The 25,024-nt window shown below is 40.6% G+C and overlaps 1 protein-coding gene across 1 annotated transcript; it reads right to left on the bottom strand.

Moving 5' to 3' along the window:
* Positions 1-10,697: 10,697 nt before the first annotated feature.
* Positions 10,698-19,607, bottom strand: LOC308079091 (neuropeptides B/W receptor type 2-like; the record flags this gene model as incomplete). The annotated part of the gene is made up of 3 exons (XM_080420431.1): positions 10,698-11,259; positions 15,446-15,689; positions 19,177-19,607. The coding sequence occupies 3 exons, from the start codon at positions 19,605-19,607 to the stop codon at positions 10,795-10,797; spliced, it is 1,140 nt and encodes a 379-aa protein (XP_080276557.1). The 3' UTR covers positions 10,698-10,794.
* Between the last annotated feature and the right edge of the window lie 5,417 nt (positions 19,608-25,024).

Here is a 25,024-nt window from a genome sequence, read left to right as displayed (position 1 = left end):
TGTTGACAGTTTGTACACCAATATAAACACAGTGGCGGGGCTGAAGGCAATCAGAGATATCTTTATAAAGTACCCTGACAGGCAAAGACCAGACGCAGAACTATTGAAATTGCTAGAATTAAATTTGACCAAAAACGATTTCACATTTGATGGGAAAACCTTCCTTCAGATCAGTGGAACAGCCATGGGAAAGAAATTTGCACCATCTTATGCCAACATTTATTTGGCTTTGTGGGAAGAAACCGCACTCAAAAAGTGCAGATTCAAACCCACACATTATTTCAGGTTTCTAGATGATATTTTTGGAGTTTTTGAGCACTCCACAGAGGAATTTGAGCAGTTCATCCAAATCCTAAACACACATCATGCCTCAATAACAGTGAAATATGTCACTAACAAAGAACATATTGACTTCCTGGATGTTACAGTCTTCAAAGGAAAAGACTTCAATACCACCGGCAAACTGGATTTAAGGGTATTTTTTAAGGAGACGGATACACATGCATTGCTCCACAAAACATCCTTCCACCCAACCCATTGTTTCGCAGGAATAGTCAAGTCACAGCTCCTACGTTTCAAAAGAATCTGCACACAAGCAGCAGATTTTGAAAAAGCCTACAAGACTCTGTTCACAGCATTAAGGAAACGTGGATATACAAGAACATTTCTCAGGAAAGCATACAACACGTTCCAGGAAGTGAAAATAAGGAATGAGAAACCCACACTAGCTTTAGTAACCACATTTTCTAGCCAAAGTTTACTGGCAAACAGAGCCATCAAAAGAAAATTTGAAAACAGGGGAGGGGACCTCTTACAGAACTTCAACATAATCTCGGCCTACAGGAGAAACAAAAACTTAAAAGACCACTTGGTCCACAGCAAATTGAAACCATGGAACCAGATAATTAGGACAAGGCCTAACTACTTTAGCCCAAAACAAACTGTTAAAAACAGGACAAACAAAAATATAATTATCCTAAGACAGAACATCACATACAACACCAGAAATTGTGTTTATCTGATTACTTGCCAAGTATGTGGATTACAATATGTAGGAGAGACGAGCAACTCCATAGCAATTAGAATAAGCCAACATAAATATACCATTAATAATGAAAAGGATACCCATTTGTTAATTGTTCAACACTTTATGACACATGGAATTGAGGCTATAAAGGTATGTGGCTTGGAATACAATGACCGCTGGACAATTGGACAGAGAAGATTCCATGAAAAAGAATGGATCACAAGACTTAGCACAAAATATCCAGGTGGTTTAAACTTTTAAACTGCCCAACAGAACTGAAACCCTTCACAAATTCTCACTAAACTAAACAATGGAGTTGATCACCTACATCAAACCACAGAGTTGAGTGGGAGATCTCATTGTTGAGTTAGTGAGAATATTAATGAAGACACATTGATACCAAGAGCCATCAGCAATTGGGCCATCAACAGGGAGCTCATTGTCTTCCAAAATGGAGGTGTGAACAGCAGAACTGTAGATATGCTAACTGGATTCCAAGCTTGTAACCTTATAGCACCTATCCCTTAGTTATAAAATATAATGTAAACACATCTTTAAATGGAATTAAGAAATAGTGGAAATAATTTTAAATCCGAGGGTATGCTGTTACCATGACTCAGAGAATTGACGCCTCTGCCCTGCACAGTCAAATCTACAAACCTTTAAAACAGAAATAGTCTATGTAGGTTTAATTACACAGTCAGTGGGGCAAACGCAGTCCCCACCAATGTTATTTACGATTCTGTGCCTATCGGTACATAACTCGGACGGCGCTGAGTCGACTAGCAGACCATCGGCCGGTCGCCGCGGGCACTCGCGCCTGGAGGCGCTCGGGCGCGACTCCTCGGCCTCAAGGTCTGCTGAGTCGGCGCGCCTCTGTCATGGTCAACTTTATTTTAAATGGAACTCACAAAGCCTTAATAACATAAATAGTTTATGTAAGTTTAATTAATTGCAAAACATGACACCCCTTATTCAAAACAGATGGCGAATGCACCTTCTCTTTATAGGGCCTACACAGATAGTACCACAAACTACCTGTGAGGCCTCTTTGAATTGAATCTCATAGTCAGCAGTCAGTCAGTCAGTCAGTCATTGTATTACAGTCAGTCAGTCAGTCAGTCAGTCAGTCAGTCATTGTATTACAGTCAGTCAGTCAGTCAGTCAGTCAGTCACACACTCTCTCTCTCTCTCTCTCTCTCTCTCTCTCTCTCTCTCTCTCTCTCTCTCTCTCTCTCTCTCTCTCTCTCTCTCTCTCTCTCTCTCTCTCTCTCTCTCTCTGCACAGCATAGAATACATAGAGACAATGTAGTGTCTCATTAAACAATAGGATCATAGAATACAGAGACAGTGTAGTGTCTCAGTAAACTATAGGATCATAGAATACAGAGACAGTGTAGTGTCTCAGTAAACTATAGGATCATAGAATACAGAGACAGTGTAGTGTCTCAGTAAACTATAGGATCATAGAATACACAGAGACAGTGTGGTGTCTCAGTAAACTATAGGATCATAGAATACAGAGAGACAGTGTAGTGTCTCAGTAAACTATATGATCATAGAATACAGAGACAGTGTAGTGTCTCAGTAAACTTTAGGATCATAGAATACAGAGACAGTGTAGTGTCTCAGTAAACTTTAGGATCATATAATACAGAGACAGTGTAGTGTCTCAGTAAACTATAGGATCATAGAATACAGAGACAGTGTAGTGTCTCAGTAAACTATGGGATCATAGAATACATAGAGACAGTGTAGTGTCTCAGTAAACTATAGGATCATAGAATACAGAGACAGTGTAGTGTCTCAGTAAACTATAGGATCATAGAATACAGAGAGACAGTGTAGTGTCTCAGTAAACTATAGGATCATAGAATACAGAGACAGTGTACAGTATATACAGTAGGCATAATCCAGTCAAGGAGACAACCCCCCAGACAGACAACCTGAACCTGTATGTCTGTGTCTCTCTCACACACACACACACACACACACACACACACACACACACACACACACACACACACACACACACACACACACACACACACACACACACACACACACACACACACACACACACACACACACACACACACACACACACACACACACACACACACACACACACAATTTAAATATCATGCTAATTAAACACTATGTCACAATGTGTTCAAATTGAGGACAGAGTACAGCAACTTGCTATGGGCCTGGTCTTCAAGATACACCACATCCCCCTGTATTTGTCAAAATACTTCCAAAATGTTAATGAAGTCCATGATTATAACACCAGAGGCAGCTCCACAAATCATGTTCAACCCAGATTTGGCTCAACTAAGGGAATGAACTCGTTCTCATGCTATTCATCAAAAATGTGGAATGCCCTACCAAAAGGAGTAAAGGAGTGTAAAACCCTACTCACTTTCAAAACTGCCCTAAAGATACACCTTCAGGAGGCTGCAATTCGAAAATGGCCCCTGTCTAAGTCTTAACCTACCCCCCCTACCCCCCCTCTTTCATTTTCTTCTTTTGTATATATTTTTTTCACTCTTCATACCAGTAACCTGTAAGCTGATTGTATGACATTCTGTATAGTAGTGTGTATATCTGTCTGTCTCTTATATGTCATCATGATTTGTGTGCATGGGGTTCTCATCTTAAACAAGCTCAGTGCTTAATGAGTCTTCCAGTTTAGTAGACCTTGTATTGTGAAATTGTACTTCCATTTACTGTTATTCTCATGTCTTACTAAATAAAAGTACATCAATCAATCAACACTTCTGACTCTGTTCATCTAGTTTTATTCAACGGCCGTTGTCGCCCTCATGTGGACAACATGAGTAAATACATGTGGATGTCGTCAATAAATCACTCTAATCATCAAAATATTAAACACGTGATGACGCAATATGGCGCTGGTATCTACGTGGCTGGTACAGTCATTGTTGAGATGAATCTCTATGGTTAGGCTGTGAGTGGTATATTTATATTAAAACACTATATTATAATATACCCATACATCCATGACATGAATAGATACAGTACATAGGCCACAATGCAAGGTAAGTAATCTGTCATTATATTACACGTGAGAAAGTCAATCCGTCTTGGTTTCCTGCACACTGAATGGTAGAATAAATGATTTTAAAAGTTAGGGTTAGTTAGGTCACACTGAATGGTAGAATAAATGATTTTAAAGGTTAGGGTTAGGGTTAGGTCACACTGAATGGTAGAATAAATGATTTTAAAGGCTAGGGTTAGGGTTAGGTCACACTAAATGGTAGAATAAATGATTTTAAAGGCTAGGGTTAGGGTTAGGTCACACTGAATGGTAGAATAAATGATTTTAAAGGTTAGGGTTAGTTAGGTCACACTGAATGGTAGAATAAATGATTTTAAAGGCTAGGGTTAGGGTTAGGTCACATTGAATGGTAGAATAAATGATTTTAAAGGTTAGGGTTAGTTAGGTCACACTGAATGGTAGAATAAATGATTTTAAAGGCTAGGGTTAGGGTTAGGTCACACTGAATGGTAGAATAAATGATTTTAAAGGTTAGGGTTAGGGTTAGGTCACACTGAATGGTAGAATAAATGATTTTAAAGGTTAGGGTTAGTTAGGTCACACTGAATGGTAGAATAAATGATTTTAAAGGCTAGGGTTAGGGTTAGGTCACACTGAATGGTAGAATAAATGATTTTAAAGGTTAGGGTTAGGGTTAGGTCACACTGAATGGTAGAATAAATGATTTTAAAGGTTAGGGTTAGGGTTAGGTCACACTAAATGGTAGAATAAATGATTTTAAAGTCAATAGTATACTTTTATTTGATTGACACCTTACATAATCAGTGCTAACACACCTATCTAGAGCAGAGGTTGAAGTTCTCAACTTTTTCAGGCCGCGACCCCCCAAAATAATCATATTTGAACTGGCCCCCCCCCCCCAAATAATCATATTTGAACAAGGGACCCCCCAAAATAATCATATTTGAACTAGGGACCCCCCCAAAATAATCATATTCGAACAGGGGCCCCCCCAAAATAATCATATTTGAACTGGGGCCCCCCAAAAATAATCATATTTGAACTGGGGCCCCCCCAAAATAATCATATTTGAACTGGGGACCCCCCAAAAATAATCATATTTGAACTGGGGACCCCCCAAAATAATCATATTCGAACAGGGGCCCCCCCAAAATAATCATTTTTGAACTGGGTCCCCCCCCCAAAATAATCATATTTGAACTGGGGACCCCCCAAAATAATCATATTTGAACTGGGGACCCCCCAAAATAATCATATTTGAACTGTGGGGACCCCCCAAAATAATCATATTTGAACTGGGGCCCAGTGGTGGCTTATCCAACGGGCTTGAGGTGCTGAAGCACAGGGCACCAACCTTTGGGGGGCACCAAACGGCGTGAAAAAAAAGAAAAACGGCGCAAAACGGCGGAGCTACAAGCTCACAAGGCCTCGCACGGCACTGCGAGGCCTTGTGAGCTTGTAGATCTGCTATTTTCACAATCTTTGCCTCGCTCTCATACTATTTGACATTACTGATTACTTTTGATGCAGTAATGGTCTTTTTTAGGAATAAAAAAAGGTCTTAAAAGTCCTTAAATTGTCACTTCACTGTCATGTGGGGACCCCCCCCCCCCCCCCCCCAAAAAGAATCAATCTTCAAACCCACGTGATTGATTCAAATCTACAAGCTCACAATGAGACGCATTGTGAGCTTGTAGATCGGCTATTTTCAGCGCGCGACACCGTCGTCGTAGAAAACGGAAGCATTCACGTGCATAGAGTTAGTTTACGTGGCGTTCTACGTGAAGCATGACAGTTAGGTGTGTGGGAAATGTAGTCCTTTCTAGTGTAGTTCTTCTAGTCATCCATGGTGGCTGGGAAATGTAGTTTCTTAAATGTAGTCCTCATAGCTACCCATGTTTGGTGTATGGGAAATGTAGTAGGCTAGTCGATTGTAGTTTTGTAACCACCCATGGTCGATGGAACATGTAGTTCTTTAAATGTAGTCCAGCGCAGCGTTACGTTCGACGTTTGACATGTCACGTGTTTGATAACGTAATGTGTGACGTGTGTCTATTTATGTAGCTAGTGGCTAGCTAGCAGCTAGCTGCTTTATGCAGAAACAAACTAACAAACCAATGAGTGGAGGAGGAATTAACAATACAAATCATCATCTTATGATGATGATGCTCTTTATAAAATGATTAAATGGACTAAATATCCATAAATAGTGTTTGTTGAGTCACTGCGTCATCTAACTATAATTCCAGTAAGCTCTGAGACCAACCCTGTGAGCCCAACCTGTGAGCCCAAACCTCTGAGCCCTGAGCCCAAAATGTTTCTGCCTGGTTCTCCTCAGTGCCTGGAGCTATTGATCTCAAATTGCGCACAGCCATTGACCATTACCATGTGCATGGAACTGTGAAGCCCGTTTTTCCATTACATCAAATCTCAGCTTATTATTACCGTTTTTGTGTCAAACAATGGCAGATCACGCTGCGCAAGGTTGCCAGGTTTCGCGAGACAAACAAGCAGCAAGGTCTATGAAAACAAGGCCAAACGAAGCGAGCCCTACAAGCAACAAGGTCTATGAAAAGAAGGCCAAACGAAGCACCGTCACACATATACATTGCCTCTTGGAAAACAGCCGCTCTACAAGCTCACAACGCGTCCCCACACCCACCTGCACTTTCACAATCAACGCCAAAAACACACTTCCACCAATATTGCCCCTAAACCGCTTACAAAAGGCGAACATGGCAACACCAAAGTCTGTCACACCATAGACTCCGCCCACTCTGGGCCGGGGTGGGAGCGGGAGGGGGCGGCCGACTAACATGCCTATGCCAGGGAGTCACATTTCATTCTACATCGTGGCTCCGTGGTGGTGTGTGTGAGATGATCGCACCACAACTTGGGTCCGCGCCCGTGTATGCGTGGACACGCACGTGCGCATGCACGTTGGGGAGGCACGTGTGACATGTCACAATGTACATTATTTGTGTTTGCGCGACGCCCGTGTGTGTGTTCGCGACGGGCCACGGGCCGCAGTACCGTGTGTGTGTGTGTGTGTGTGTGTGTGTGTGTGTGTGTGTGTGTGTGTGTGTGTGTGTGTGTGTGTGAGAGCGCTCGCAACGGGTCGCGCGCGTGTGTGTGTGTGTTGAACGTGCTTCGCCCAATTTACAATCTCAGCTGTTTATTCGCATTTTCATGTCAAACACAGTCTCAATCAGACAATCTCGCCATGCTTATGATGGCTGGAGAGAGAGAGAGGGGGGAGAGAGAGAGAAAGAGAGGGGGTGAGAGAGAGCTGTGTGTGAGAGTGAGTGAGTGAGAGAGTGAGAGAGAGAGTGTGTGCATGAAATGCAATGCAATGCAATCTTTTCGTGCAAAGGTGGTAGCACGTCGCGTTTAAGTAAATCTCTCCACCAGAGACACAAAAGTTAATCTCATCTATAGCCATTACACCATGTCGACTCTCCGAAAATCTGTACACGCTAACGATACGACCGTTCCACAATCTCGCCCCTAAACACGGTCGCCCAGGCTCGCACCGAACGGTCTGGGGTGAGCAATCTGCGCCTAATTGTCTCGCCCCTAAACACGGTCGCCCCGTATCGCAACGAATGGTGGAGAGCGTTTCTTTGTTAAGGACGCCCATACATTCTCCACTGTTGAATGTGCACCCTTTACGTGCATATCTGCATGCACATAATTATATTGTTGTTGTTAAGTTGAAATAATAGTTGTACAAGTTGTAATAACAGTGTTGTATAATTATTTTTGCTGTAGTAATCAATTCATTCTAATATAAGTACAATGCATGACAGAATATATATGTATGTGTGTGTGTGTGTGTGTGTGTGTGTGTGTGTGTGTGTGTGTGTGTGTGTGTGTGTGTGTGTGTGTGTGTGTGTATATGCATATATGTATATGTATATATGTATGTATGCACAGTAGGACGTGCAATAACCCCACGTTTGCAACTACTTTTGCCTGCGCACTTCACCGGGTATGGTCTAGTAGTTATAAATAATATACCTAGAGGAGACGAGAGTAGAGTTTGTCCACTAGAGGGCGACACAGTCCATAGAATAGAATTAGAGGCATACTGACCTCTGGTTTATTCCATTGTTTCAGGAAGACAACATGTGTCATGATGACGAAATATTGTTGCATAAAATGTAAACTATTAAATTGTAATAGTGTTGCATCTTCCAAACCATGTTTTTCTACCAACAGCATTGATGGACATTTAAGTTAAAGCTGTTATAAGATAATTGCGGGATTGTTTATTTTATACCCAACTGTTAATAGTGTAGATTAAATCAGTCATATATTAAACAAGCATATTAGACAAAGAAATATTGGAAACTTTATAAGTTATTACTGATTTGTGTATCATTGGTGATTGTTTAGAATGAACAGTCAACCTGTGAATTTAAGCTCAGAATGTCATGCTGTGTGAGACAGTCTGTGAATAATAGATGCATTTTATTTTATTTTAGGCAGCTATTACTGTCATTGGTTTGATTGTCAATTAATTAATTGTTATAGTGTATTAATGTTCTAAACACTGATTTAAAAAATAGACTCAGATTACAGCCCACTCAATGCACCTGTAGCAATAATTTTAAAGGACCAATTTGACCTTATTATTTTTATTTTTTTAATTCCTAAAGGTTATAGTTTATAGATTATAGCTCACCCAGTGTAATTTGCCTGCTGAAATATCTTTAAGGGGCCAATTTAACCCATCTAATTAATTTGTCCACTTAATCTTTGACCAGAAGTATTTATACTTTGACAAGTACTGGTGGTCCAGTACTTTCTCCACCAACATCCACTGCTACTAATAGTTGTATACTAATGCAATTCATATATTCAACACACAAATTCAAATATGATTATTTTAGGGGGTCCCCAGTTCAAATATGATTATTTCAGGGGGTCCCCAGTTCAAATATGATAGACTATCCATCATGACAGTAGGATATTTATCCTACAAGTAAAAGTAAGGTATTCAAAAACGACTTGAGTAAAAGGACAAGGGATTGGTATCAAATGTACTTAAAAGTACCAAAAATAGAAAGTACTCATTATGCAGAAAGTCCCATTTCACAAGTTCAAAATGTATACAAATCTTCTGAAAATAGCAGATCTACAAGCTCACAATGCGTCGCATCGCAACGTACAATATTTGCCTCTGAGATGTTGTGGAGTAGAAGTAAAAGTATTGAAAATGGGAAATACTCCAGTACAGTAAAAATTCATCAAAAGTGTACTCAAGTACAGTACTTAAGTCAAGACAACTACTTGTATCTCTTTCTGTCTCTCCTCCGTCTCTCTTCTTTCCCCCCGACACGTCAAGGCAGAAGGCCCCCCCCCCCATAGAGCCTGGCCCCTCCCCCCCCTAGAGCCTGGCCCCTCCCCCCCTAGAGCCCCCCCTAGAGCCTGGCCCCTCCCCCCCTAGAGCCCCCCCCCCTAGAGCCCCCCCCCCTACAGCCCCCCCCTACAGCCCCCCCCTAGAGCCTGGCCCCTCCCCCCCTAGAGCCTGGCCCCTCCCCCCCTAGAGCCTGGGTCTGCCTGACGTTTCTTCCAGTTAAGGGGGAGGTTTTCGTTGCCACTGTCGCAAAAGTGTTTGCTCAGGATGGGACTGTCGGGTCTCTGCTCTACATGTAAAGTGTCTTGAGACAACTTGTTGTGATTTGACACTTTAATAAAATTGATTTTAAATTTACTTAGTTACTTTACACCACTGTATAATAATATAACCAGTGTTGAGCAATGCAACCCTGAATATAACATAACCATAATAATACCTACTGTACTATATGGACTAAATTACTTTAAAACATTAATAATAATATAATATAACCATAATAACACCTATTGTACTATATGGACTAAATGCTTTAAAACATTAATAATAATATAACATAACCATAATAACACCTATTGTACTATATGGACTAAATGCTTTAAAACATTAATAATAATATAACCATAATAACACCTATTGTACTATATGGACTAAATGCTTTAAAACATTAATAATAATATAACATAAGCATAATAACACCTATTGTACTATATGGACTAAATGCTTTAAAACATTAATAATAATATAATATAACCATAATAACACCTATTGTACTATATGGACTAAATGCTTTAAAACATTAATAATAATATAACATAAGCATAATAACACCTACTGAACTATATGGACTAAATGCTTTAAAACATTAATAATAATATAACATAACCATAATAACACCTATTGTACTATATGGACTAAATGCTTTAAAACATTAATAATAATATAACCATAATAACACCTATTGTACTATATGGACTAAATTACTTTAAAACATTAATAATAATATAACATAAGCATAATAACACCTATTGTACTATATGGACTAAATGCTTTAAAACATTAATAATAATATAACATAACCATAATAACACCTATTGTACTATATGGACTAAATGCTTTAAAACATTAATAATAATATAACCATAATAACACCTATTGTACTATATGGACTAAATGCTTTAAAACATTAATAATAATATAACATAAGCATAATAACACCTATTGTACTATATGGACTAAATGCTTTAAAACATTAATAATAATATAACATAACCATAATAACACCTATTGTACTATATGGACTAAATGCTTTAAAACATTAATAATAATATAACCATAATAACACCTATTGTACTATATGGACTAAATGCTACACACAACGTCAGGCGGCAGAGGGTTAGGGTTGTCTCTGTTAGGGTTAGGGTTGTCTCTGTTAGGGTTAGGGTTAGGGTTAGGGTTGTCTCTGTTAGGGTTAGGGTTAGGGTTAGGGTTAGGGTTGTCTCTGTTAGGGTTAGGGTTAGGGTTGTCTCTGTTAGGGTTAGGGTTAGGGTTGTCTCTGTTCTTGGGCCACAGTTTGCTGAAAGAATAGACGTAGAGAAAAGGGTCGATGATGGCGCTGAACAAAGGAAGATTCTTCACGATTTTGGCCTTATCCGTGAAGCGGTCCAGTGTGGCGGCCAGGTCGGGTCGTGACGTACGCAGGGACGTTCCCACCAATCCCACGATGCCGACCACGTGGATAGGAACCCAGAGAAGGAGGAAGGTGACGATGATTCTGGAGATCAGCTGGCTGGTTCTCTTGTTGCTGGACAGAGCTGTCTCCTTCACCTGATTGATTGATTGATTGATTGAATACTTTATTAGAAGTTTGCAGAAAAAAAGCACATGAAAGTACAGTTCAATACAAGGTCAGCTTTATTTATAAACACATTTAAAAACAACCAAAGGGCTGTACATCAAGGTTACAAAACACACAACAAAAGCATCAAATACATACACATACGACTGTTGTGATTGTGGACTTTTTTTCTATGGATTAGTCACCCATGGACTCTTTCATTGAAACGCCTCTTTCTCTGTTTAACTCTTTCATTGAAACGCCTCTTTCTCTGTTTAACTCTTTCATTGAAACGCCTCTTTCTCTGTTTAACTCTTTCATTGAAACGCCTCTTTCTCTGTTTAACTCTTTCATTGAAACGCCTCTTTCTCTGTTTAACTCTTTCATTGAACCGCCTCTTTCTCTGTTTAACTCTTTCATTGAAACGCCTCTTTCTCAAGTTGCCCTTTTTTTCCGCCGTGTTTTGAAATTGCTGCTACGGGAGAAGGGTCGCGGATGGAAAATGTTTTCTCTGGGCGACACACACACACGTACTGTGTCTGTGTTTTTACCAGCAACGCACACACACGTACTGTGTCTGTGTGTTTACCAACAACACACACACACGTACTGTGTCTGTGTGTTTACCAACAACACACACACACGTACTGTGTCAGTGTGTTTACCAACAGTCGGACACGCGATCATAAGGATGATAAGGATCATAAGGATGATAAGGATCATAAGGATGTACATGTTCTGTGGTGAAGCTGAAAAAGTAAGAGAAGCATCTTTGAGTGGGACCAGAGAAGCAGGAGGGAAATTTATTCAGTTTAAAATAATTCATAGATATTATTTTACACCGACTAGATTACTTAAAATGGGAATAGCAGATAACAATACATGTTGGAAAGGTACTGAAGAGGTTGGCACATATATGCATATGATATGGGATTGTCGCAATGTGTATCCATTCTGGTGTAAAGTTTTAAAATATTTGGAGGAATGGGTGGGACTCACCCTATCCCCACAACGCGGCTCTGTCTATTAGGTGACAGGGCAGCGGTCCCTGGTATAAATAACAACGAATTCACCATTGTAAAAGTTGGACTTGTTACAGCAGCCAGAATACTGCTGCGGAATTGGAAGACCCCTAGGACACCTGGGATGAGGAAATGATTAAGATTACATCATACGAATATATGTTGGGTAGAGTGAATGGAGAAGGAAAGATGAAGGACACATGGGACAGATTTTGGATATATATGAACCTTTTCTGATATTGGGACAGCATTTATATTGTATTTTGTTTTTATTTTTTATTTTCTTGGAATGGCTGTATTGTTGTTTTATGCTGTATGCTGATTTGTACGACTGGAGTTACATTTTGTATCATATTAAAAAACAAATAAACATTTGAATTACAAAAAGAAAAGAGAAGAATCTTTGAGGAGAAATGGAGTTTTCACATGGAGCTACATGTGGAGAGGAGAGGAGAGGAGAGGAGAGGAGAGGAGAGGAGAGGAGAGGAGAGGAGAGGAGAGGAGAGGAGAGGAGAGGAGAGGTTCACATGGAGCTGCATGAGGAGAGGAGAGGAGAGGAGAGGAGAGGAGAGGAGAGGAGAGGAGAGGAGAGGAGAGGAGAGGAGAGGAGAGGAGAGGAGAGGAGAGGAGAGGAGAGGAGAGGTTCACATGGAGCTGCATGTGGAGAGGAGAGGAGAGGAGAGGAGAGGAGAGGAGAGGAGAGGAGAGGAGAGGAGAGGAGAGGAGAGGTTCACATGGAGCTGCATGAGGAGAGGAGAGGAGAGGAGAGGAGAGGAGAGGAGAGGAGAGGAGAGGAGAGGAGAGGAGAGGAGAGGAGAGGAGAGGAGAGGAGAGGAGAGGAGAGGAGAGGTTCACATGGAGCTGCATGAGGAGAGGAGAGGAGAGGAGAGGAGAGGAGAGGAGAGGAGAGGAGAGGAGAGGAGAGGAGAGGAGAGGAGAGGTTCACATGGAGCTGCATGTGGAGAGGAGAGGAGAGGAGAGGAGAGGAGAGGAGAGGAGAGGAGAGGAGAGGAGAGGAGAGGAGAGGAGAGGAGAGGTTCACATGGAGCTGCATGAGGAGAGGAGAGGAGAGGAGAGGAGAGGAGAGGAGAGGAGAGGAGAGGTTCACATGGAGCTGCATGTGGAGAGGAGAGGAGAGGAGAGGAGAGGAGAGGAGAGGAGAGGAGAGGAGAGGAGAGGAGAGGAGAGGAGAGGAGAGGAGAGGAGAGGAGAGGAGAGGAGAGGAGAGGAGAGGAGAGGAGAGGAGAGGAGAGGAGAGGAGAGGTTCACATGGAGCTGCATGAGGAGAGGAGAGGAGAGGAGAGGAGAGGAGAGGAGAGGTTCACATGGAGCTGCATGAGGAGAGGAGAGGAGAGGAGAGGAGAGGAGAGGAGAGGAGAGGAGAGGAGAGGAGAGGAGAGGAGAGGAGAGGAGAGGAGAGGTTCACATGGAGCTGCATGAGGAGAGGAGAGGAGAGGAGAGGAGAGGTTCACATGGAGCTGCATGAGAAGTAGCCGACCTGGTAATGTGTGTTGTCTGGGCGACTCACACACAAAAAAAAAGAAAGTTTAAAAAAAAATAAAATTGCTGGCAGTGGGCAAACACAGCCAGAAATAAATCTGGCAGTGAATGAGTTAAGGTTGTGGTATAATCTGTACCTTCAGTGAATGACTTAAGGTAGTAGTGGTGTAATGTGTACCTGACTTAAGGTAGTAGTGGTGTAATGTGTACCTGAGTTAAGGTAGTAGTGGTGTAATGTGTACCTGACTTAAGGTAGTAGTGGTGTAATGTGTACCTGACTTAAGGTAGTAGCGGTGTAATCTGTACCTGACTTAAGGTAGTAGTGGTGTAATCGGTACCTGACTTAAGGTAGTAGTGGTGTAATGTGTACCTGAGTTAAGGTAGTAGTGGTGTAATGTGTACCTGAGTTAAGGTAGTAGTGGTGTAATGTGTACCTGACTTAAGGTAGTAGTGGTGTAATGTGTACCTGAGTTAAGGTAGTAGTGGTGTAATGTGTACCTGAGTTAAGGTAGTAGTGGTGTAATGTGTACCTGACTTAAGGTAGTAGTGGTGTAATGTGTACCTGAGTTAAGGTAGTAGTGGTGTAATGTGTACCTGAGTTAAGGTAGTAGTGGTGTAATGTGTACCTGAGTTAAGGTAGTAGTGGTGTAATGTGTACCTCAGTTAAGGTAGTAGTGGTGTAATGTGTACCTGAGTTAAGGTAGTAGTGGTGTAATGTGTACCTGACTTAAGGTAGTAGTGGTGTAATGTGTAGCTGAGTTAAGGTAGTAGTGGTGTAATGTGTACCTGACTTAAGGTAGTAGTGGTGTAATGTGTAGCTGAGTTAAGGTAGTAGTGGTGTAATGTGTACCTGAGTTAAGGTAGTAGTGGTGTAAGGTGTACCTGAGTTAAGGTAGTAGTGGTGTAATGTGTACCTGAGTTAAGGTAGTAGTGGTGTAAGGTGTACCTGAGTTAAGGTAGTAGTGGTGTAATGTGTACCTGAGTTAAGGTAGTAGTGGTGTAATATGTACCTGAGTTAAGGTAGTAGTGTACCTGAGTTAAGGTAGTAGTGTACCTGAGTTAAGGTAGTAGTGTACCTGAGTTAAGGTAGTAGTGTACCTGAGTTAAGGTAGTAGTGTACCTGAGTTAAGGTAGTAGTGTACCTGAGTTAAGGTAGTAGTGTACCTGAGTTAAGGTAGTAGTGTACCTGAGTTAAGGTAGTAGTGTACCTGAGTTAAGGTAGTAGTGGTGTAATGTGTACCTGAGTTAAGGTAGTAGTGGTGTAAGGTGTACCTGAGTTAAGGTAGTAGTGGTGTAATGTGTACCTGAGTTAAGGTAGTAGTGGTGTAATGTGTACCTGAGTTAAGGTAGTAGTGGTGTAATGTGTAGCTGACTTAAGGTAGTAGTGGTGTAATGTGTACCTGAGTTAAGGTAGTAGTGCTGAGTTAAGGTAGTAGTGGTGTAATGTGTACCTGAGTTAAGGTAGTAATGTGTACCTGAGTTAGGGTAGTAGTGGTGTAATGTGTAGCTGACTTAAGGTAGTAGTGGTGTAATGTGTACCTGAGTTAAGGTAGTAGTGGTGTAATGTGTACCTGAGTTAAGGTAGTAGTGGTGTAATGTGTACCTGAGTTAAGGTAGTAGTGCTGAGTTAAGGTAGTAGTGGTGTAATGTGTACCTTGCGGTAGAGGCAGCAGTAGAAAGACGTCATGACGGAGAAAGGAACGATGAAACCCAGCGTTAGCTCCAGCAGCGTAGCGGACAGCGTCAGTCCTTCCATACGGGACGGCCTGCTGCAGTCAAAGTGTCCGTCCCGGGTGGTCCGGCCTGTGGAGGCCACCGAGGGCCACGTGATGAAGCAGGACCCCCCCCACAGGCCCAGCAGCAGGGCCCGCTCGCCCCGTTGGCCCAGCCGGGCCCACCTGCAGTGGGTGGAAGAAGTACTCGGATGTTTTACTTGAGTAAAAAGTAGCGATACCGCACTATAAAAAATACTCTGTTAGGAGTTAAAAGATCCTGTGTTGAAAATGTTACTTGAGTAAAAGTACAAAAGTATTGGCATGAAAATATACTTAAAATACCAAAGTAAAAGTACTAAAATGTTTGAAAATAGCAGATCTACAAGCTCACAACGCGTCGCGTTGTGAGCTTGTAGATCTGCTATTTTCAAATATTCAATTCAATTCAATTCAAACTTTATTCCAGACACACAGGGGGTCCATAGAGTACATAAAAAAACATCACACAATAAACTAAAATACATTACAAACACATCAAATCATACATAGAGGCTGACTCTCCAGTGTACGCAGCCTGGATGAGTACCGGAGACATCTTTACATATATGATTCATTATATCCTCTATAATACTGTTCTGGATGAGTACTAGAGACATCTCTACATATAGGATTCATTATATCCTCTAGAATACTGTTCTGGATGAGTACTAGAGACATCTCTACATATAGGATTCATTATATCCTCTATAATACTGTTCTGGATGAGTACTAGAGACATCTCTACATATAGGGTTCATTATATCCTCTATGATACTGTTCTGGATGAGTACTAGAGACATCTCTACATATATGATTCATTATATCCTCTATAATACTGTTCTGGATGAGTACTAGAGACATCTCTACATATATGATTCATTATATCCTCTATGATACTGTTCTGGATGAGTACTAGAGACATCTCTACATATAGGATTCATTATATCCTCTATGATACTGTTCTGGATGAGTACTAGAGACATCTCTACATATAGGATTCATTATATCCTCTATGATACTGTTCTGGATGAGTACTAGAGACATCTCTACATATAGGATTCATTATATCCTCTAGAATACTGTTCTGGATGAGTACTAGAGACATCTCTACATATAGGATTCATTATATCCTCTAGAATACTGTTCTGGATGAGTACTAGAGACATCTCTACATATAGGGTTAATTATATCCTCATTAATACTGTTCTGGATGAGTACTAGAGACATCTCTACATATAGGATTCATTATATCCTCTATGATACTGTTCTGGATGAGTACTAGAGACATCTCTACATATAGGATTCATTATATCCTCTATGATACTGTTCTGGATGAGTACTAGAGACATCTCTACATATAGGATTCATTATATCCTCTATGATACTGTTCTGGATGAGTACTAGAGACATCTCTACATATAGGATTCATTATATCCTCTATGATACTGTTCTGGATGAGTACTAGAGACATCTCTACATATAGGATTCATTATATCCTCTAGAATACTGTTCTGGATGAGTACTAGAGACATCTCTACATATAGGATTCATTATATCCTCTATGATACTGTTCTGGATGAGTACTAGAGACATCTCTACATATAGGATTCATTATATCCTCTAGAATACTGTTCTGGATGAGTACTAGAGACATCTCTACATATAGGATTCATTATATCCTCTAGAATACTGTTCTGGATGAGTACTAGAGACATCTCTACATATAGGGTTAATTATATCCTCATTAATACTGTTCTGGATGAGTACTAGAGACATCTCTACATATAGGATTCATTATATCCTCTATGATACTGTTCTGGATGAGTACTAGAGACATCTCTACATATAGGATTCATTATATCCTCTATGATACTGTTCTGGATGAGTACTAGAGACATCTCTACATATAGGATTCATTATATCCTCTATGATACTGTTCTGGATGAGTACTAGAGACATCTCTACATATAGGATTAATTATATCCTCTATGATACTGTTCTGGATGAGTACTAGAGACATCTCTACATATAGGATTCATTATATCCTCTAGAATACTGTTCTGGATGAGTACTAGAGACATCTCTACATATAGGATTCATTATATCCTCTATGATACTGTTCTGGATGAGTACTAGAGACATCTCTACATATAGGATTAATTATATCCTCTATGATACTGTTCTGGATGAGTACTAGAGACATCTCTACATATATGATTCATTATATCCTCTAGAATACTGTTCTGGATGAGTACTAGAGACATCTCTACATATAGGATTCATTATATCCTCTAGAATACTGTTCTGGATGAGTACTAGAGACATCTCTACATATAGGGTTAATTATATCCTCATTAATACTGTTCTGGATGAGTACTAGAGATATCTCTACATATAGGGTTAATTATATCCTCTATAATACTGTTCTGGATGAGTACTAGAGATATCTCTACATATAGGGTTAATTATATCCTCTATAATACTGTTCTGGATGAGTACTAGAGATATCTCTACATATAGGGTTAATTATATCCTCTATAATACTGTTCTGGATGAGTACTAGAGATATCTCTACATATAGGGTTAATTATATCCTCATTAATACTGTTCTGGGACTCATCCAGGAGAGACATGAATCCGTACATAGTGTCTTAAGAGAGCCTCACAGTGTGGATTCCACATGTTACAAACAAGTGCCTGCGTGGCACTATGCCATCTAGAGACCTTAAGTAGTATCCTCAGGGCATCATTAGGACACTTTAAGCCTCCTCATGCTACCTTTCTTGTATGAGCACCACATGAAGGCTGTATACATGGGAGTGCAGAATGCTTTAAAAAGTGCAACTTGACAGGATCTGATCCCATACTGAACCTGTGAAGCAGCATAGTGGCCTGGGCATAAAGTATGCGACACTGCCTAGAGATATCGCTATCATCTTGATTGTCAGTAAAAATGTGGCCAAGGTACTTGATTTCCTGGCACACAGATAGTCGACTGTCACACAGGTGAAAGGCTGGGAAAGACGATTTCTTGTCCTCATGGCTTCTCACTATCATGACACTACTCTTTTTTACATTATAAACTATGTCATGATCATTGCCATAATTTGAGCAAACTTTCAATAGCTGCTGTAACCCACCACTGTAAGGACTCGACCAGGTCATCAGCGTACATAAGGTGATTGATGATAGTTACCTATAAGACTTATTGCACTTATTTCATTCAGTGGATAGATCATTGATGTAAACGTTGAGTAAAACGGGAGACAAAACCCCACCTTGTCGAACACCAGAAAAATGGGCAGATGTAACATTACCTCATTTGACCTGCATTTTCTGATTTGCGTACCAAAACACCACAATGTGTCTAGGTATGCCTCTTTACCTCAAATAGCCCAGGTATAAAATAGGGCTAAAGTAGTTAATGTATGTTTTATAATATAATAATTTATATCTGCAAAGTAACTAGTAACTAAAGTTTTCAAATAATAGTAATGGAGTAAATATTTGCCTCTGAGATGTAGTGGTAAAAGTACTGAAAATTGGAAATACTCCAGTGAAGTAAAAAATACCTAAAGATTGTACTTAAGTACAGTACTTGAGTAAACATACTTTACACCACTTGCCCCACCTGTGATGATGCAAGACCTTCACAAAGCGCTGGATGCTCATCAGGGTGATGGTGAAGATGTTGACGTAGAGGCTGCAGAACACCAGGAAGGAGATGAACTTACAGAGCGTGTGGTTGATGTCCCGGTGTCTGACGGCGTGGACGATCCACACGGGCAGGGTGGTCAGGTACAGCAGGTCACAGCACGCCAGGTTCAGCATCAACATCTGGGTGAAGTTGTTCCTCTCCAATTTGCGTAACAGAAGCGTCAGCACGGCCACGTTCCCTGGAATGCCCAGCGCACAAAACAGCCCTAAAACAACCGCTTTGCTCAGCTCTGCTGGGCTCGGGGTCAGCTCTGCCGGGCTCGGGGTCAGCGCCACTTGGCCGGACGGTGAGGACGGTGAAGCGAGCAGACGGGAGTTGTTGTTGGAGATGAAAAGCTCTTCCATTTTGTTGTAGAATAAACAGAGTTGATGTCGGTTGTTGTAGAATAAACAGAGTTGATGTCGGTTGTTGTAGAATAAACAGAGTTGATGTCGGTTGTTGTAGAATAAACAGAGTTGATGTCGGTTGTTGTAGAATAAACAGAGTTGATGTCGGTTGTTGTAGAATAAACAGAGTTGATGTCGGTTGTTGTAGAATAAACAGAGTTGATGTCGGTTGTTGTAGAATAAACAGAGTTGATGTCGGTTGTTGTAGAATAAACAGAGTTGATGTCGGTTGTTGTAGAATAAACAGAGTTGATGTCGGTTGTTGTAGAATAAACAGAGTTGATGTCGGTTGTTGTAGAATAAACAGAGTTGATGTCGGTTGTTGTAGAATAAACAGAGTTGATGTCGGTTGTTGTAGAATAAACAGAGTTGATGTCGGTTGTTGTAGAATAAACAGAGTTGATGTCGGTTGTTGTAGAATAAACAGAGTTGATGTCGGCTGTTGTAGAATAAACAGAGTTGATGTCGGTTGTTGTAGAATAATCAGAGTTGATGTCGGTTGTTGTAGAATAAACAGAGTTGATGTCGGCTGTTGTAGAATAAACAGAGTTGATGTCGGTTGTTGTAGAATAAACAGAGTTGATGTCGGTTGTTGTAGAATAAACAGAGTTGATGTCGGCTGTTGTAGAATAAACAGAGTTGATGTCGGTTGTTGTATAATAAACAGAGTTGATGTCGGTTGTTGTATAATAAACAGAGTTGATGTCGGTTGTTGTAGAATAAACAGAGTTGATGTCGGTTGTTGTAGAATAAACAGAGTTGATGTCGGCTGTTGTAGAATAAACAGAGTTGATGTCGGTTGTTGTAGAATAAACAGAGTTGATGTCGGTTGTTGTAGAATAAACAGAGTTGATGTCGGTTGTTGTAGAATAAACAGAGTTGATGTCGGTTGTTGTAGAATAAACAGAGTTGATGTCGGTTGTTGTAGAATAAACAGAGTTGATGTCGGTTGCACCAGCCAGTGAGAGGACTGAGGAAAGGTCCGGTATCTTTGAGCTTCAGATTTAAAGGAGGACATCGAGGAGGAAGTGGTTTTCAGTAAAGATGTGTCTGCAAAGGGCACCAGCCCACAGAAAGACCTTGTGTGGACCCTCTGGTCGTGGGAAGTGGGAACACATTGAGAGCAGGAGGTCCTGTGCATATGTTGGTTGGGGGGGGGGGGGGGGGCACGATATCTGCCTATGAAAGGAAAACATACACAACATATAATAGGCTAAACACAACGGCGGCTGGCCCTGGCTCATAGTAGGAACAGAACAGATACCAGCCAGATTCCGTCATGTCCATAAGGTTCTATCTATAAGGTCATGTCTATACCATAAGGTTCTGTCTATAAGGTCATGTCTATACCATAAGGTTCTGTCTATAAGGTCATGTCTATACCATAAGGTCATGTCTATACCATAAGGTTCTGTCTATAAGGTCATGTCTATACCATAAGGTTCTATCTATAAGGTCATGTCTATACCATAAGGTTCTGTCTATAAGGTCATGTCTATACCATAAGGTTCTGTCTATAAGGTCATGTCTATACCATAAGGTCATGTCTATACCATAAGGTTCTGTCTATAAGGTCATGTCTATACCATAAGGTCATGTCTATACCATAAGGTCATGTCTATACCATAAGGTCATGTCTATACCATAAGGTTCTGTCTATAAGGTCATGTCTATACCATAAGGTTCTGTCTATAAGGTCATGTCTATACCATAAGGTCATGTCTATACCATAAGGTTCTGTCTATAAGGTCATGTCTATACCATAAGGTCATGTCTATACCATAAGGTTCTGTCTATAAGGTCATGTCTATACCATAAGGTTCTGTCTATAAGGTCATGTCTATACCATAAGGTTCTGTCTATAAGGTCATGTCTATACCATAAGGTCATGTCTATACCATAAGGTTCTGTCTATAAGGTCATGTCTATACCATAAGGTCATGTCTATACCATAAGGTCATGTCTATACCATAAGGTTCTGTCTATACCATAAGGTCATGTCTATACCATAAGGTCATGTCTATACCATAAGGTTCTGTCTATACTATAAGGTCATGTCTATACCATAAGGTCATGTCTATACCATAAGGTCATGTCTATACCATAATGTCATGTCTATACAATAAGGTTCTGTCTATAAGGTCATGTCTATAAGGTCATGTCTATACAATAAGGTTCTGTCTATAAGGTCATGTCTATACCATAAGGTTCTGTCTATAAGGTCATGTCTATAAGGTCATGTCTATACAATAAGGTTCTGTCTATAAGGTCATGTCTATACCATAAGGTCATGTCTATAAGGTCATGTCTATACAATAAGGTCATGTCTATACCATAAGGTCATGTCTATACCATAAGGTCATGTCTATAAGGTCATGTCTATACCATAAGGTCATGTCTATACCATAAGGTCATGTCTATACCATAAGGTCATGTCTATAAGGTCATGTCTATACCATAAGGTCATGTCTATAAGGTCATGTCTATACCATAAGGTCATGTCTATAAGGTCATGTCTATACCATAAGGTCATGTCTATACCATAAGGTCATGTCAATACCATAAGGTCATGTCTATACCATAAGGTCATGTCTATAAGGTCATGTCTATACCATAAGGTCATGTCTATACCATAAGGTCATGTCTATACCATAAGGTCATGTCAATACCATAAGGTCATGTCCATAAGGTCATGTCTATAAGGTCATGTCTATACCATAAGGTTCTGTCTATAAGGTCATGTCTATACCATAAGGTCATGTCCATAAGGTCATGTCTATAAGGTCATGTCTATACCATAAGGTTCTGTCTATAAGGTCATGTCAATACCATAAGGTCATGTCCATAAGGTCATGTCTATAAGGTCATGTCTATACCATAAGGTTCTGTCTATAAGGTCATGTCTATACCATAAGGTCATGTCTATACCATAAGGTTCTGTCTATAAGGTCATGTCTATACCATAAGGTCATGTCTATACCATAAGGTCATGTCTATACCATAAGGTCATGTCAATACCATAAGGTCATGTCCATAAGGTCATGTCTATAAGGTCATGTCTATACCATAAGGTCATGTCTATACAATAAGGTTCTGTCTATAAGGTCATGTCTATAAGGTCATGTCTATACCATAAGGTCATGTCCATAAGGTCATGTCTATACCATAAGGTCATGTCTATACCATAAGGTCATGTCAATACCATAAGGTCATGTCCATAAGGTCATGTCTATACCATAAGGTCATGTCCATAAGGTCATGTCAATACCATAAGGTCATGTCTATACCATAAGGTCATGTCCATAAGGTCATGTCAATACCATAAGGTCATGTCCATAAGGTCATGTCAATACCATAAGGTCATGTCTATACCATAAGGTCATGTCAATACCATAAGGTCATGTCCATAAGGTCATGTCTATACCATAAGGTCATGTCCATAAGGTCATGTCTATACCATAAGGTCATGTCAATACCATAAGGTCATGTCCATAAGGTCATGTCTATACCATAAGGTCATGTCCATAAGGTCATGTCAATACCATAAGGTCATGTCTATACCATAAGGTCATGTCCATAAGGTCATGTCAATACCATAAGGTCATGTCCATAAGGTCATGTCAATACCATAAGGTCATGTCTATACCATAAGGTCATGTCAATACCATAAGGTCATGTCCATAAGGTCATGTCTATACCATAAGGTCATTATCATCACTTTACCCAGATACAGCTCAAGTGGAGTTAGGAGGTTTTTCACCATTAATGTGGAGATAGTTGTTTTGTCCATCATTGATTAGAAAGAGGTGGTGGAGTTAGGAGGTTTGACTGACAGTTTGAGGATCCAATGGAGTTAGGAGGTTTAGAGGGGGTGGAGTTAGGACTGACACCTGTGTTAGGGTTACAAGTAAAAGTCCGGAATTCTAAATTTACTTGTGTAAAAGTACAAAAGAATTGGTATCAAAGTACAATATTTGCCTCTAGATGTAGTGGAGTTGAAGTAAAAGTACTGATGCTTGGAAATACTCCAGTGAAGTAAAAATACCTCAAAATTGGACATAAGTACAGTACTTGAGTACATGTACTTAGTTACTTTACACCACTACACACACACACAAGCATACATGCTGGACGCTCTGTGTAGGGTTTTGTCCGTAGAGGAGCGGGGTCTGTAACTGAACGGAACAAGGGAAAATGTTAACCTTTTACACTTCATCTGTTAAGTGTTCCAGTGTTAGACGTCACATGTGGTCCAGATGCACTAAGTTAAGCTCCTCCCACTATTCCCACGACGGCGGAAACCCCGAGAGAACGAGGACGAGCACGATGATGCTGGAGATCAGCTGGCTTTGTTCTCTTGATGCTGGACAGAGCAATGAAACCCAGCAGCACTCTGTCCTTCCATCTGGGGAACTGGGGACCCCCCAAAATAATCATATTTGAACTGGGGACCCCCCAAAATAATCATATTTGAACTGGGGACCCCCCAAAATAATCATATTTGAACTGGGGACCCCCCCAAAATAATCATATTTGAACTGGGGAACCCCAAAAATAATCATATTTGAACTGGGGAACCCCAAAAATAATCATATTTGAACTGGGGACCTCCCAAAAAAAACATATCTGAACTGTGGACCCCCCACCCTGACAAGCATTTGGAATTGTAGGAGTTGAGGCATTACATTTAGTTTGACTCGGTTCCACAGATAATTATTGTGAAAATAGCAGATCTACAAGCTCACAACTCCTCGAAACGCGACGGCAAACAGAGTCAGGGTGTTGACTCACTGGAAACACTCCACTACACCAGTGGGTCTCAAAGTGTGGCCCAGGGACCCAAATGGACCCTTACAGGTCTGTAACTCTGAGAGTGTACACATGGAACCAAATGGACCCTTACGGGTCTGTAACTCTGAGAGTGTAAAAATGGAACCAAATGGACCCGTGGGGTTTGAGAACCACTGTGCTACACTAAATGGAGCAGAGCCTTCATCGGAATTATTGGTAACACCTGTGAAGGAAGTAAGGAGGAGGCCCAATTTCTCTCCATTATGACTGCTGTGCATAGAGCCCGTTGCAGTCAGCAGTCACACGATAACCAGTTATGGGAGAAACACAAAGTTTGTGTTAGCATTATGCCTATCATCAATGTCTACTCAATATTATTTTAGAAAACTCAGGATGCGTCGCATTGTGAGCTTGTAGATCTGCAATTTAAAATAAAAACTACCATTCGGCATGGGAAAACTCCTGTTAAACACTTACGTTTATTAGTGGCAGGTTGTATAAGAAAGGATTTCAGTACAAACATGTTGCATAACTCCACATGTACACACGACGTGCAATGAACTCACATTTTGTTCTACACAGGA

Source organism: Gymnoscopelus braueri, assembly GCF_963280865.1.
Source record: "Gymnoscopelus braueri genome assembly, chromosome: 22".
Taxonomy (NCBI): Eukaryota; Metazoa; Chordata; class Actinopteri; order Myctophiformes; family Myctophidae; genus Gymnoscopelus; species Gymnoscopelus braueri.
This window is presented reverse-complemented; position numbering and strand designations above follow the sequence as displayed.